Source organism: Lampetra fluviatilis, chromosome 31 (genome assembly GCF_964198595.1).
Source record: "Lampetra fluviatilis chromosome 31, kcLamFluv1.1, whole genome shotgun sequence".
Classification (NCBI taxonomy): Eukaryota; Metazoa; Chordata; class Hyperoartia; order Petromyzontiformes; family Petromyzontidae; genus Lampetra; species Lampetra fluviatilis.
This window is the reverse complement of record NC_136305.1, coordinates 7,305,676-7,319,948: the sequence shown is the minus strand read 5'-3', so window position 1 is coordinate 7,319,948 and position 14,273 is coordinate 7,305,676. Positions and strand designations below refer to the sequence as shown.

Below are 14,273 nucleotides of genomic sequence, written 5' to 3'. Positions count from 1 at the left end.
CATAGGTAGTACATAGTCCACCATGAACACCATACTTTGCTCCTGTGTTTGGTTTCTAATAAAAATGAACGCATGCTCGTTGAACCCATACCGTACAACAAAAAATTACTCCGAGCAAGTGCTGTGACCGACCTGACGGACGATTGAACTTCCCTGCATACTTAGAACGTCATCGTGCGTCGTATTTGCTGCCGTGGTGTCTGTGCCATGCAGGGCACAATGCCGGGCTTCCGCAACCAGCAGCTCATGTTCAGCCAGGTTCCTGGCCGGTTCATGCCGGGCGTCGCCGGGGGCAGCCCCCGCTCCCCGTTCCCCAGCCCGGAGGGACCGGGGGGACTCACCGCAGATGCCGCTCGTCTCAGACAGAGGTGACAGTTTGGCGACGACCCCGCGCCTGTCCGTGTGTCTGTGTGTCTGTGTGTCTGTGTGTCTGTGTGTCTGTGTGTCCGTGTGTCTGTGTCTGTGTGTCCATGTATCTGTGTGTCTGTGTGTCTTTGTGTCTGTGTGTCCGTGTGTCCGTGTGTCTGTGTGTCCGTGTGTCTGTGTCCGTGTGTCTGTGTGTGTCTGTGTGTCCGTGTGTCCGTGTGTCTGTGAGTTTTGGGAGCGGTGCCGCAGTGGTTGGCGGGCGGGGCTACGGACCCGGCGACACGAGTTGGGATTTCTGGCCGCGGCAGCCAACATGGCTGTGCGAGTGTTATCGTATTCGGCACTGGGCCTTTCTTCGGTCAACTCGTGTTCATAAGTTAATGATGTGGGGAGACCAAGGCGGCTTGGGCGTGGTCCTGGCCAGACCTTTTGTGCACCTTGGCACCCTTATAAGTGAATTTCTAAGAGCACCTGCCCAAAGTCTATAAAGAGTTGTTTTGTGTGGAAATGGGGAGTTTTGGTGGTTTGTGCACATACAAATGTTGCACTGAGCACAATGGGAGTGAACAAAACCACACAAATTAGATGTAACAACTGATGAGCAATACCAACGAGATGATAAAAACGCATCAACATCGATTCAATTCTTGAATAGAATCGTGACCCCTGGATGGTGACATCATGAAATTGCTGTGGGGGGGGGGGCGGGGTGGGAGTATTCGGGTCTGGGTGGGTGACGCCGTTTCAGGCCGATCTGTCGGCTAACGCCTTGTCGCGTGGCACTTGCAGGGTCGCCGGCTCGGCGGAAATGGCCTACTATACCACGCGCGTGGGCGGCTTCCCAAGCCCCCAGGCCGCTCAGCAGTCGCCCTCGAGCCTGGCACCGCGCTTCCCGGGGGAGGCCAGCGGCCTACGGCGCTCTATCTCGCTGGACATGAGCAGCCCCGCGTCCCACGCTGCCCCTCCGGCCCCACCCACGGGAATGCCGGGGGCAGCGGTGCCGCCCGCCAACGGGCAGATGGCCCGACCTCCCGTAGCCTTCCAGCCGCACGGCATCGCAGGCCAGATCATGCACCAGGGCCAGTACTACATCGAGCTGAGGCACAACCCGGCCATGCGGCCTCGCCTGCACTTTGGCGGCGGCGGCGTCGCTCCTGCCGAGATGCAGCAGAGGGCTGAGCAGCAGCAGCAGCAGCACCACCAGCAGCTTCAGCAACACCAACCGCAGCAGAACTGTCTCCCAGTCCCGGCACAAGAGCCCGTTGCGCAGACATGCGCCGACCAAAGCCTGGCGCCGTTCATTCCCAAGCCGTGCCTCACCACCATCGCTGGCACTGGTGGGGTTATTGGAGGTGTCCAGCAACAGCAGCCGCTGCCACCAATGCAGCAGCACCACCAGCAGCAACAGCAGCCGCCCCAGGCTTCTCCGCTTGCAACATCGACGGCGGCCGCCCTTTCGGCCGAGCCCTGCACGGACGACAAACTTCCGGAGATGGTTCCGGCGGGCGGCGCCGAGATGGACGAGGCGCTGGCCGCCCACAAGGCGCTGGAGGACGACGTGGACCTCGCCAACTTGAACCTCGACCCCGTGGACGGCAAGGGCGCTGGCGACCTGGACACGCTCGACCACCTGGAGACCAACGACCCGCACCTCGACGACCTCCTTAAGGCTGGCGAGTTCGACATCCTGGCCTACACGGACCCAGAGCTGGACCTGGCCGACAAGAAGGACATGTTCAATGACCTGGCCCTCGCAGACCCGCTAGAGGACAGGATGGACGAGCACAAAAAGCCGGTGGACAAGGAGGAGGAGGAGCAGGAGGGTGGATTGGTGGCGGGGTCTAGGACGGCAGCAAGCGAGCAAATGGCGCAAGCGGCGGTGGATCGCGAATCCGACGAGAAGACGTCGCCCGACCCCGCGCATACAGCAACCGGCGTGAAGGCGCCGACGCCGCAAGCGCAAGCGGCGGCGGCGAAAGAGTCGCAGGCGGCCAACATCGAGATGGTGGAAGCGCAGAACAAGAGCAGCGGCAGTGCCGTCACTCCCACCGAACCAGCAAGCGTGCCGGAGAGTGAGAAGGCTCGAACCCCTGATGCGGCTGCGAGTGGCGACCGTGCAGAAGATGCCAACCCCGTGAAGCAGGAGCCTGGCACGGCCACGGAGAAGTCGCAGGAGGCGGCGCCCGACGCTCTCCCACGAAGCTCCGAGGCTGTCGCGCCAGCTGAGAAGGCCGAGGGAGCGGAGGCGGCGCCGGCGTCCGCGGGAGATGCGGCCGGACAGGCAGAGACGGTTGCTCCCAAAGACGAGCCAGAATCCGGCAAGGGTGGTGAGCAGGTCGGGGCGCAGCCAGATTTGGCCTCTCAGCGACAGCAAGGATTCTTTGCGAATTTAGGTGAGTGCCGGGGATTTGTGTGTTTGAAACGTTGAGTGTGTGGGATGTGTGATCGATGCCAGGATTGTGTATGTGTGTGAGATAATCTGTGTGAGATGTTGGGTGTGCTCATGGTTGCTGTGTGTGTGTGTATTTGGTGTTGACCCTCTGTTTTGTCAGGATTGTTTGGGTATGTATGGGATTGATTGTGAAAAGGTAAATGTTTGTGTGAGTGAAGTTCTTGGTGTGCTTATGTCTGTGTGTAAAAAGCAGTGTTGTTTATGCTGAGTGGTGTGTCCATGAGATATCAGATGTGCCTTTTGGTACATGTGTGTATGTGAGATGTGCTGGATATATAAGTGACATTGAATACATTTTTCTGACAATACAGGAATTTTAATAGGTGAAGCTTCAGATGAATGTACATACAGAGTAAAATAATATTTCAAGCAGCTATGTTTACCATTTCTATAAATACAACATTGGAATACCATTCATCTAGAATGACAATTCAGATGAAATCCCAGTGATGAGAACATATCCTAGTTAAAAATGTGGCATTGTCTCCCATTGAAATCAGTTGGGGAAAACTTTCTCCGACAGAGGGGGAGAGTGATCCCAGTGAAACTACAGGGTGCTTTGTCTCCAGGCTGCCATAGGCGAGCGTAACCCTACCCGGGCTTTCTTTGCCCTGACCACGGAGAAACACGTCTCCTCCGATCACCCGTGCCAATATCATTGACCACACGCAATCCTGTTCAACTTCCGCACTTATATATAAACATGCTCCGTCTCTCTCTCCGCGCTTCCCCTCCCGAAGATTTTGACAAGTTCGCCACCGACGATATAACGGACCCCATAGCCAAGGCCAAGATGGTTGTGCTGAAGGGCATCAACAAAGTCATGTCGCAGGGCTCCATCGGCGGGCCGTCCATCAACGTCGCCAACAGGTGGGCGGCACCCTGTTGTGTCGAGATGTGTGTGTGTGTGTGGTCAAAGCAGCGCTGCGTAACGTGAGTCACGCACACGGGGAGAGCCGTCGCGTGTCACACTCGCCCGCCTGCAGGGCGTTGCTTTTTTTTTAATCCTTTATATTAAGTTCACTTGCTTGCTTGCGCGCTGACGACCGTGCAAATTTTTCGGTCGTTTTTTAACCCACTTCCCGTGATCCAATCGAGCTGACATTTTGCACACAGACTCGTTGTGCGTGACAATTTATTTTCGTGAAAAATTTTTCCAAAATTTTACACTTTTTAGGAAAAAATAAATTATATTTAATTACCAATTGCTTAATGGTGGCAGGCAATCATCTGACCCATAGGTGACAGCCATCTCAAGCCAGAGGACGAGAGGACTCTAGCCGCCACGCATATAAAGGATTTATAGTGAAAAACTTTGTTTTTACGGGTTAATTTTTTTTGGCTGCTTCCGGGTGTTGCTGCAAAGGCATGTGGCTAAGAAATTTGGCACGTGGTTGTCGCGCCGTCAGAAGAACGTTTCCGGATGAAAACTCCACAGAACCGCTTCAGTGCTTTGTTCTTAAATTTACCTCTCCCCGCCAACACCAGATGTTGCTCTTTAGCGGCTAGTTCACTGCATGTCAAATCATATTCGTCAATTTACTCTTAAGCAGAGTTGGCCCCGATTTAAGTGAGAATACGATTCTCGTAAGAGTCATTATTCAGTACAGCAATTAGCCGAGACCTTCAAACATGCGAGAGGTGATCAGATTCTAGCAGCGTATCGCCCTGTGTCGGAGCGAGGCAGATGACAGTCCTGAAGTGACTGCAAGAGAGAGACTCCTGTATCCAAAACAAGGGAAAGGGTCGTACTTAATGCCCTGCAAAGGTTCTTATTGAGCATACCAATTTGTATTTCAGTGACAACCCATACATGATGATAATTTTTTACGCAGAAACTGAGCTGAAACCACAAAATCACTATTTTTAGAACCTGATTTAAGCACACATGACTGGCTTGCATTGGATTTGACGACCCACCCGGCCACTTCTGTGCAACGAGTTGAAGCCGCGTGCGTCCTGTGCGTGTGTTTTTGTACAGATCCGTGTTCCCAGGGGAGGCTGCCTCTGGCTCTCCAGGCCCGCAGCAGGGCATGCACACCTACCAGGTAAAGCATGCAAAGAGTTCAGTGCCCTCCATCTGTCCGATCATTACAGATTTTGTTATGCGTTGCGGGGAAAATTATTTTGAGTGACGAATTGCCGATAATTTCCGCGACTTACCTGTCAGGAAAGCCTGCAGTGCTGGGAGTCATCAATTTCTGATTCTTGTCATCGATAGCACTTTGGACCAGATGACCTGGAATGCGCTAGATATCAGGAGATATGGAGGGGTTGAGCTTCAATGTTGCTTTGTTGGGCCACTGCGATGATGAACAGATGTTATAGATGACTGTCGGGTGAAAGAGTGGGCAGCAGAGTGCAATGCTCCCAAGTCTATGCTCCCCGCATTCACCAACATGCATCAACCGGCGTGGTCAGATCACCGCTGCGACCCACATAGCATGGGGAAGGCCCTCATCCAGCAGTGGATTGACAAAAGGGGCTGTCACATTGTAGTGAGGTGCCTGCCCGACGACTCGGTGGGGGAACAGTTCAGCTCGCGAGGGTTTTTCACAAACCATTCAATGAATGGCCAGACATCCTAAAGCAGGGAGGGAGCTATCCTGCATGGCACTCGGCAAGGCCTTGGTGGGTAAATGAATGACTCTGATTCACCACTGATGGGAGCATCCTCTGGTCCTGTGTGCGCCGCCGCAGCAGCAGGAGGAGAATGGGCCCGGAGTGCTGCCAGTGTCCAGACCGGCGCCTCCCGCTTCCGACCACGGCGTCATGAGTGAGTCTTGCCCTCCTCACCACCGCCGCTTCACCTGCACCCGCACGTTAACTCACCGCACGAGTGACAATATGCATTCAATACAGTTAATATGTGTGTGTGTATATATATAGGTGGGTGGCACTGTTGTTTGAGCAATTGGCTCACAATCAATAGGCCATGGATTCAAATTCAAGTCAAATCCAAGGCCAGCTCAGCCCGTCACCACTCAAGGTCTATAGGATAAGTACCGCTTTGTGGGAAGTCAACAATGGAGTCTTTTCAAGCTACACAGGGTTTGGCATGGTTACTAGTAAACATACACTCGTTAGCGACATCATATCGACTGTTAAGAACGGTAAGTGGACGTGGGCAGGACACATCGCTAAAAGGGTTGATGGCTCGTGGTCAAGATTGGCAGCCCAAAGGAGGGAACACGCCCGAGAAAATGTGAAGACGGAGCAATGACATTGTCAAATGTAGATAGGGAGGCCTTCAATGTGGCTTGTTACAACGGCGGTCATGGGTATTGCAACATGATATCAGGTCCTCCGCCTGTATCGTCAACGACCACTGCCACATCACCACCACCACGTCTCCTCCTCACCCCCCCCTCCCCTCTTTAGAGGATGACGAGCGGCAGGCATACGAGGAGTGGCTGCTGCACACCAAGACGCTGCTGGGGATGCAGCACCGCGCGCTCGAGGAGCAGGTGGGCGCGCACCGCAAGTCCAAAAAGGCGCTGTCGGCCAAGCAGCGCACGGCCAAGAAGGCGGGACGTGAGCTCGCCGACGCAGACGCCGAGCAGCTGAAGCACGTCACCGAGCGCCAGTGCCTCGTGCAAAAGCAACTGCAGCAGGTGGGTGCTGGTGCCAGCGGTCGGTAGGAGGGGGTGGGTGGACGATTGGGTGGGTTCATGGGGGCACGGGCTGATGATTGGGTGGATGGGGGGGCTGACGGGCGGACGATTGGGTAGGTGGGTGGGTGGGCAGGCGGACGATTGGGTGGGCGATTGGTGTGTTGCGTGCGTGGACTGAAGATCTTGTTTTTTTAAATGTCATCTTTTTTTTCCCCCTCCCAAGTTTATCCCAATCTGTGCTATTGGTGCATCTCCTGCAGAACAAGGTTGATTCTTCACGTGAGAAAACAGTTCCCGGAAGTAGATATCACAGAGCTACTACTAAGATCCCTTCTGATATAATTATATATTATTTAACGCATTGCCACTGCAGCGGTATCACTATGAAAGTATCTTCAAAGTTGATGTTTTTGCCAAGAACAAAGCTTATACAGTAAATAGTTTTGGAGAGCCCAGGACACATGGCCTTGCATACGTGTTCACAGGATAAAAGGTTGTTTTCGTTTTGGATTACGTCTTCGTTTTGGTTGGCGATTATTCAACCAGATTTGTGGGTGCAGGGTAAAGTTGCTCTGAGCGGGGGAGGCCAGCAACGTCGGTTGTTTTCGCTGCCGTTATCTCGAGTGACTTTTTACGTCTCCCTTCTGCCCTCTCGCAGGTCAAGAAGCAGCAGAAGGAGCATGAGGATCTCATCGAAGAGTATCGCACAAAGCAACAGCACTGCACAGGGACACAGGCGGCTGGGCTGAGCCACACGGCCGCGTCGCCCTTCAACGCTCAGCCTGCAGGCGCTGTTGGTGCACTGCCTGGAGGTCACGTGACCCACAATGTCGGCGTTATGTCGCAGCAGCAACAGCAGCAGCAACACCATCACCTTCAGCAGCAGCCCCAACAGGTCGTGGGCATGATGCATCAGGGGCAGCAGCAGCAAGGATCTCCCATGATGCATCAGGGTCAGCAGCAACAAGGATCACCCATGATGCATCAGGGTCAGCAGCAGCAAGGATCTCCCATGATTCATCAGGGTCAGCAGCAGCAAGGATCACCCATGATGCATCAGGGTCAGCAGCAGCAAGGATCTCCCATGATTCATCAGGGTCAGCAGCAGCAAGGATCACCCATGATGCATCAGGGTCAGCAGCAGCAGCAAGGATCACCCATGATGCAGCAGGGAAGTACCATGATGCATCAGAACCAGCAACAAGGATCTCCCATGATGCAGCAGGGAAGTACCATGATGCATCAGAGTCCGCAGCAGGGCTCTCCCATGATGCATCAGAGTCCGCAGCAGGGGTCTCCCATGGTGCATCAGAATCATCAACAAGGTATTCCCATAATGCACCAGAATCAGCAGATGCATCAAATTCGCCAGCAGCAGCCCGCCACTCCTGCAATGCATCAGGCTTTGCAGAAAGAAACTCCCATGATGCACCAAAATCGCACACAGGGAAATATGATGCTTCAGCCTCAGCAGCAAACAACTCCCATGATGCATCAGGCTCAACAACCATCAGCTCCCATGATGCATCAGGCTCAACAACCATCAGCTCCCATGATGCATCAGTCTCAACAGCAAGGAACTCCAATGATGCACCAGGCCCAACAGCAATCGACTACCATGATGCATCAGGCCCAACAGCAATCGACTCCCATGATGCATCAGGCTCAACAGCAGTCAACTCCCATGATGCATCAGGCTCAACAGCCAGGTACTTCCATAATGCAGCAGGGTCAACAACCAGCCACTCCCATGATGCATCAGGCTCAGAGCCAACAGCAGCAGCAGCATCAAGTGCCGCAGACAATCCCACCGCACAACCAAGGCGCCTCCACTATGCATCAGAATCAGACGCCGCAAGGCTCTCCCATGATGCATCAGGCACAACAGCAACACCAGAATTCCTCTGTTACTGCTCAACAGCAGAACTCTGTGCTACCCATGATGCAGCAGGCTCAACACAACCAGGGCCCTCCCATGATGCACCAAGCCCAGCGGCATCAGGACTTGCTGACGTTGCATCAGAATCAGCAGGTACAGAGGTCTCCCATGATGATTCAGCCTCAACAGCAGCAGCAGCAACAGCAGCAATCTGTGCCGGCGTTGCCGCAGCATAACCAAGTAGCTACCACAATGCAGCAGGGTCATCCGCAGCAAACGGCCAGTATGATGCATCAGAATCTGCAGCAAAGGGCTCCCGTTTTGCAGCAAGGAATTCATATGATGCCCCCCCAGGTCCAACGGCCAGGCATGTCAACAATGCACCAGGTTAAGCAGCTTGATACTCCCATGATGCATCAGGTGCAGCACCAGGGGATGCCCGCAATGCATCCTGGTCAGCAGCAAGGAGTTCCCGCGATGCATCAGGGACAGCCGCAAGGGGCGACCGTGATGCAGCAGGGTCAACATCAAGGAATGGCCGTAATGCAGCAGGGTCAACAGAGGTTTCCCATGATGCATCAGGCACAGCAGCAACAGGCAGCTTCCTTGATGCAGCAGCAGCAGCAACAAAGGTTTTCTATGATTCACCAGGTGCAGCAGCAACAACAGCAGCAGCAGCAGCAGCAAAGTCAGACACACCCTTCCATGATGATGCATCACCCGCAGCAACAAGGTGCTTCCGCCATGCAGCAGAGCCAGCAGCAGAGGTTCCCCATGATGCAGCAAGCACAGCAACAGCAGCAGCTGCAGCAGCAGCAAGGAGTTCCCATGATGCAGCAGGCACAGGCGGCAATGCCCCAGGGCCATCACGGATCGGCCATGATGCACCAGCAGCAAGCAGGTGTTGTCATGATGCACCAGACGCAGCAGCAGCAGCAGAGGCTGACCATGGCTTCTCCGTCACAGCAAAACCTTGCCATGCTCCCCCAACAGCAGCAGCAGCAGCAAATACGTATTGCCATGATGACACAGCCCAGGCAGCGGATGGGACTACCTATGATGCAGCAGCATCAACAGCAGCAGGGAGCGCCAGCAGTGCCGCAGCAGAGCAGCACGCACGTGCCGCTCACGTGGACCACGGCGCAAGGTGCTGGGCCAAACCGCCCCTTTGTCTTCCTGAGGATGAGGCTACCGAACAGCGGTGGTGGCGGTAACGTGCAGCAGCAACAACAGCTGGGCCAGCCGGCGCCGCTGGGAGTGAGCGGCGATGCGCCGGGCCAGCCCACGTCAGCCTCGCCACAGATGCCCGAGGGCTTCCAGGATTCCAACGCGCAGCTCATGCAGCAGAACTTTGGCAGGCAGAGAATGGTGGGACCAGCACCGGCGAACGCCTTGGTAATGCCTCACCAAACAATGCAGGTGCAGACGTTTTCTCTGCAGCAGCAGCAACAGCAACATCAGCAGCAGCAACAGCCTGGGCACCTTCGTAAATTGGACTTCATGATGTCGCCCTCGCACAATCCATCGTACGCTCAGGATCCGGCTCAGGCATCCGCAACCGCCGGTGACGCTTCTGGAAACCCCGGAGCCGGCAGCATGGGGCTGATGCCTGGACCGACACCGCCGCAAATGCGGCAGACGTCCCCTTCGGGAGCGGCGCCGCAGTCTGCCGCCGCGTTCACCCCCTTTGACGGCAAGCCAAGGATGCACCAGCTGTCGCCCGTGTACGCCGGGGCAGTCTCGCCGCTCATCCAGCTCTACTCGGACATGATCCCCGACGAGAAGGGCAAGAAGCGGAAGGTCCGCAAGAAGACGGCGGGCGGCGGCGACCCGGCGACGGAGCCCTCGACGCCGGTCTCCGAGCTGCCGGAGCTGCACTTCTCCAGCGTCCCGTCGACGCCGACGCGCCCAGACCTGCAGTCGCCATGGGAGGGCAGGAAGGAGTTCGACCGGACGGCGACACAGTACAGGGCGGGCGAGACGGCGTCGGCCGACGGCGTCCGTCGCCCGAGCCTGGATGGCGGCGGCGCGTACTCGCTCAAGGGTGGGACCGTCAAGACGGAGGTGCCGGCGGCGGGGGCGATGGTGGGCGGCGCCGCGCAGTGCTACGACGGTGCCGACGGAGGAGGGGTTGCGTTGATGGGCCCGGGCGGGCTGGCCAACTCGCACGGGTCTGGGCCGGACGGCGCTCTTACGCAGAACCCCCGGGTGGACCTGGGCCACCAGCTGCTCAAGAAGCTGCTGCAGACGAGGAATCCCGCGCTGGTGTCGGCTCAGGCCAGCCTGGGCACCGAAGACAAGGAGCACGTGATGTCGCAGGCTCAGCAGCAGATGTGCGCCATGCCCAGATACGTCGAGGTGAGATTCACGATTCGTGTCAGAATCCGCGGTGTGTGTAAATGCTGTCCTATAAATGGGGGGGGGGGGGGCGGGTGGGGCATGTTGGGAAGGGGTGAGAGTTGGTGCCTTCGTGCCACCTGAAAATGTCATGCATCGCATTCTCACGCATTAGAAATATTCACACGGTCACGCGCGCACACAAGAATACACGGCAAGTGCCCGCACACGTAATTAGTAACTACCCCTCCTTCCACATACAATGGTAATTATCCCATATGCGATGTGTTGCAATTACAATGTAAATAGTAACTTCGACTTACAATGCTTTTGTAATTTTCATATAATTGACCCCATGTCTGACATTTGCACTCCCCCAGTGGGGAGCGGTATTGTAACAGCACGCCGCGCCACCAACCCAGCGACCCGAGTTCAATTCCCGCTCACGGCCATCACCAGTGACGATTATATGAACCGGTCCTGGGCCTCCCCAGTTAAACTCAGCCTCAAATGAGGACCTGGTGTGTAACCATTGCCACCTGGGAGACAAAGGCGGCCGTGCATGGTGCTGGCTACCCACCCCCTCGTGTGCTGTGTCGGCCTTCATAGGCGCTCGCTAACAGCACTTGCCCCAACAGTCTGTTGCAGGCTATATGGGGGGGAATCTTTTGTCTTTGGTACGACCCGGTCCGCGTGCTCCGCAGGCGTCCGTCACCGGCGGGGTCCACCTCAACGTGAAGATGGGTGGCGCCGGGGACACCGACTGCGACGCCGCCAAGAGGCAGCTGGAGCTGAAGGGGAAGCGCATTGGGCACCGGGGCGCCGACTCGCCCATCCGCAAGCGCAAGAAGACCGAGGACGACCACAAGGACATCGGCATCGGCAAAGATGCCATCATCCGGCAGCTGCAGCAGGTGCCGGCCGCGCCACCACGCCGAACCCCGGACAGCCCCTTTCCATGACCCACCAACCCAGCGAATAGCGATGCTTGAATAATTGCTCGTTGCATTGAAGTATTTCTTGAATTGTGTCGCCAGTGTGGCTATAAAGCCGGCTCCACGCCTGTGTGTTTCAGTTTGCGTAGCTTGGCAGGACTCAGCTGAATCGCTTGTAGATGGACGTCACATATGTTTATCTACATTATCCGCTTCACTGACAGCTAGTTTTCGGCAGATCGTTCAATTGACGTTGGAGCTGGACTGCTAAAGCAACGCCCAGGCCAAAGTGACCGCCTCCCCACCCAAACCGTACCCCCCGTCCCCCACCCCGTAACGCGTATCCGTCATGGTTTTAGAGGTGACGAGGCGGGGCTGGCGCTGACACGGGACGTTTTGTTACTGCCTCTGGCCCACAGCTCCCGCTGCTGCCTCTCATGGAGCCGGTGATCAAGGTGAACTACGAGCTGTTCGCACCGTTCGGCAGCGGCCGCCTCAACGGGGGCTGCACTCAGCTGCGTGGCGCCTACGGTAGCGCCCTGCTGGAAGGCGCCACCGACTACTACACGCAGCTCCTGTGCGAGGTGCGGCACGCTCCCGTTGACAGCGAGCGGAAGCGCTCGACGATGATTTTATCTTCATCCTCCGAGCGTCCTCATGCAGCCGTCCATCGTGGTCCAACCATCTTTGTCCGACTCACCGTTACCCCTTGGTCCGCCCGTGCTGCCGTGATCGCCTTCCCGTCGTCATCATCCTCGTCGTCCTTTGCGTATCCTCCTCTCAACGTCATTTATTGATTGTATTAATTTGTCTGCGTCCAACTTTTTTAACCCTTTTGTCGTTTCTGTCCTGTCCTGGTCTCGGTATGTTAATTATTGTTGTCATTCTCCCATTCGCCACCTTTCGGCCATCTTTCCTGTCACTCTGTCAACGCCCTATTTCTCTTTTTCCTTTTCTCCCCTTGTTCTGCTTTTCCACCTCGTCTGTTCCACTTCTACCTCCCATGACCCTCTATCTACTCGCCTCCTGTCATGATCCATTTATTCGAATCAACTAGCACCACCTCTTCCTCCCATCATCATCTTCATGTTCCACCACCACCACCTAATGTCAATGTTTTTTTTGACATTGACTCCTCCTGCATCTCTCTTTGTTAATCCACCTCCTCATCCCCTATTGTTCTGCTTCTAACCCTGCCCGCACCTCCTTCGTGTGTCATGGACCACCTGAATATGCGTTCCACCGGTGAGAAAAGATTGGACTTTAGATCTCCCGTGTGTTTTTGTGTGTGTGTGCGTGAATGTGTGTGTGTGTGCGTACGTGTTCGCGTGCACGCACGCCTCCCCTCACCTCCCCGCACAGAAGAACGTCAGTGACCCTCCGACTCCGCCACTGTCACTGCCCCCGACTCCGCCGCCCGGAACCCGAGTCAAACTCCTCAACGGGTTCGCGTCCAGCGAGGAGGTTCCGTCCAAGCGCGGTGGCTTCCTGGGTCCCGAAGGTGAGGACCCCCACCCCTTGCGGACACTTGCAGTCATGCGTGTGCCCGCTGTGTTTGACGGGTGCACGTTCACTCGTATTTGCAATGGTCAGGAGCGACCAAATAAGGTTTAGGTTCGTTTTGACACAGGTTAAACCCATTGCACAATTAATATGCATCATGGACCTATCTACGATTCGTACAAATCTATGTATATATGTATGTTGAGCTTTTTGTTGCACCGGAGGTAGCCAACCGTGCTAATCAGAGGTGCGCGGGGGGAAGGACAAACAAGAACACAAAAAGAAGGCTGATCACTGTTGCCGGTCACCGCTGCGTTGTGCATGCGTCTCTCTCCGTGCATCAGCGGCTGCGCTGGAGCTGAGCCGTTTCCAGGGAGCGCCGGCGTCGCCGTCCCGCGCCGTGGCGCCGCTGCTCACGGGGCTGGACGCCCGCGCCGCCGTGGCGCCGCACTGCGTGGACGTGCCCGCCTCGCTCCCCACGCCGCCACACAGCCACCCCGAGGACGGCCGGTACGGCGGACCGCTCGCTCACTCACTCGCGCAATGACTCGCTCGCTCACTCGCTCGCTCACTCACTCGCTCAATGACTCGCTCACTCACTCAATGACTCGATCACTCACTCGCTCGCTCACTCGCTCAATGACTCGCTCACTCACTCACTCACTCACTCACTCGCTCGCTCGCTCACTCGCTCATTGACTCGCTCACTCACTCACTCGCTCGCTCACTCGCTCAATGACTCGCTCACTCACTCACTCGCTCGCTCACTCGCTCAATGACTCGCTCGCTCACTCACTCGCTCGCTCACTCGCTCCATGATTCTTGCCCCCACCTTATCTTGCTGTTCTCGTCCCTTCCTACCCCGTCCCATCCCGTCTTCTACGCTCCCAGTCGCCGCTGTCCCTCTCTGTGCCTCCGTCGTCACCCTGTGCCCAGTCTCGCGCTCTACAGAGCAATCTTTGCTAATCTGCTTCCGTTCCTCCTGCAAAATAACCCCCATCTCTTTCTACTGCTACCATATGTATGTATGTTGAACTTCTTTCTCACCGTACATAGCCAAACCTTGCTTATCGGAGGTATTGGTGCCATGCCAGCCTTCATTAGGTGCTACTCGCTGACAGCAGTTGCCCCCAACAGTCTGTTAAAGGCTCAACGGGGGAACTTTGTCTTTGTGCGTGTGTGCGCGT

The 14,273-nt window shown here is 56.0% G+C and overlaps 1 protein-coding gene across 10 annotated transcripts in view; it reads left to right on the top strand.

The window, feature by feature from the left end:
- LOC144943499 (histone-lysine N-methyltransferase 2C-like) overlaps positions 1-14,273 on the top strand; it is a 79,035-nt gene that overhangs the window by 45,394 nt on the left and 19,368 nt on the right. For 8 of the 10 annotated variants that reach the window (XM_078871012.1, XM_078871009.1, XM_078871011.1 and 5 more), the window contains 11 exons: positions 214-368; positions 1,156-2,759; positions 3,559-3,688; positions 4,800-4,866; positions 5,519-5,594; positions 6,200-6,432; positions 7,091-10,669; positions 11,353-11,562; positions 12,003-12,167; positions 12,946-13,084; positions 13,431-13,596. In XM_078871012.1, coding sequence (XP_078727138.1) covers positions 214-368; positions 1,156-2,759; positions 3,559-3,688; positions 4,800-4,866; positions 5,519-5,594; positions 6,200-6,432; positions 7,091-10,669; positions 11,353-11,562; positions 12,003-12,167; positions 12,946-13,084; positions 13,431-13,596 — 6,524 coding nt within the window. The remainder of the gene's footprint in view (positions 1-213; positions 369-1,155; positions 2,760-3,558; positions 3,689-4,799; positions 4,867-5,518; positions 5,595-6,199; positions 6,433-7,090; positions 10,670-11,352; positions 11,563-12,002; positions 12,168-12,945; positions 13,085-13,430; positions 13,597-14,273) is intronic. The other 2 variants (XM_078871008.1, XM_078871010.1) reach the window with 2 other exon arrangements.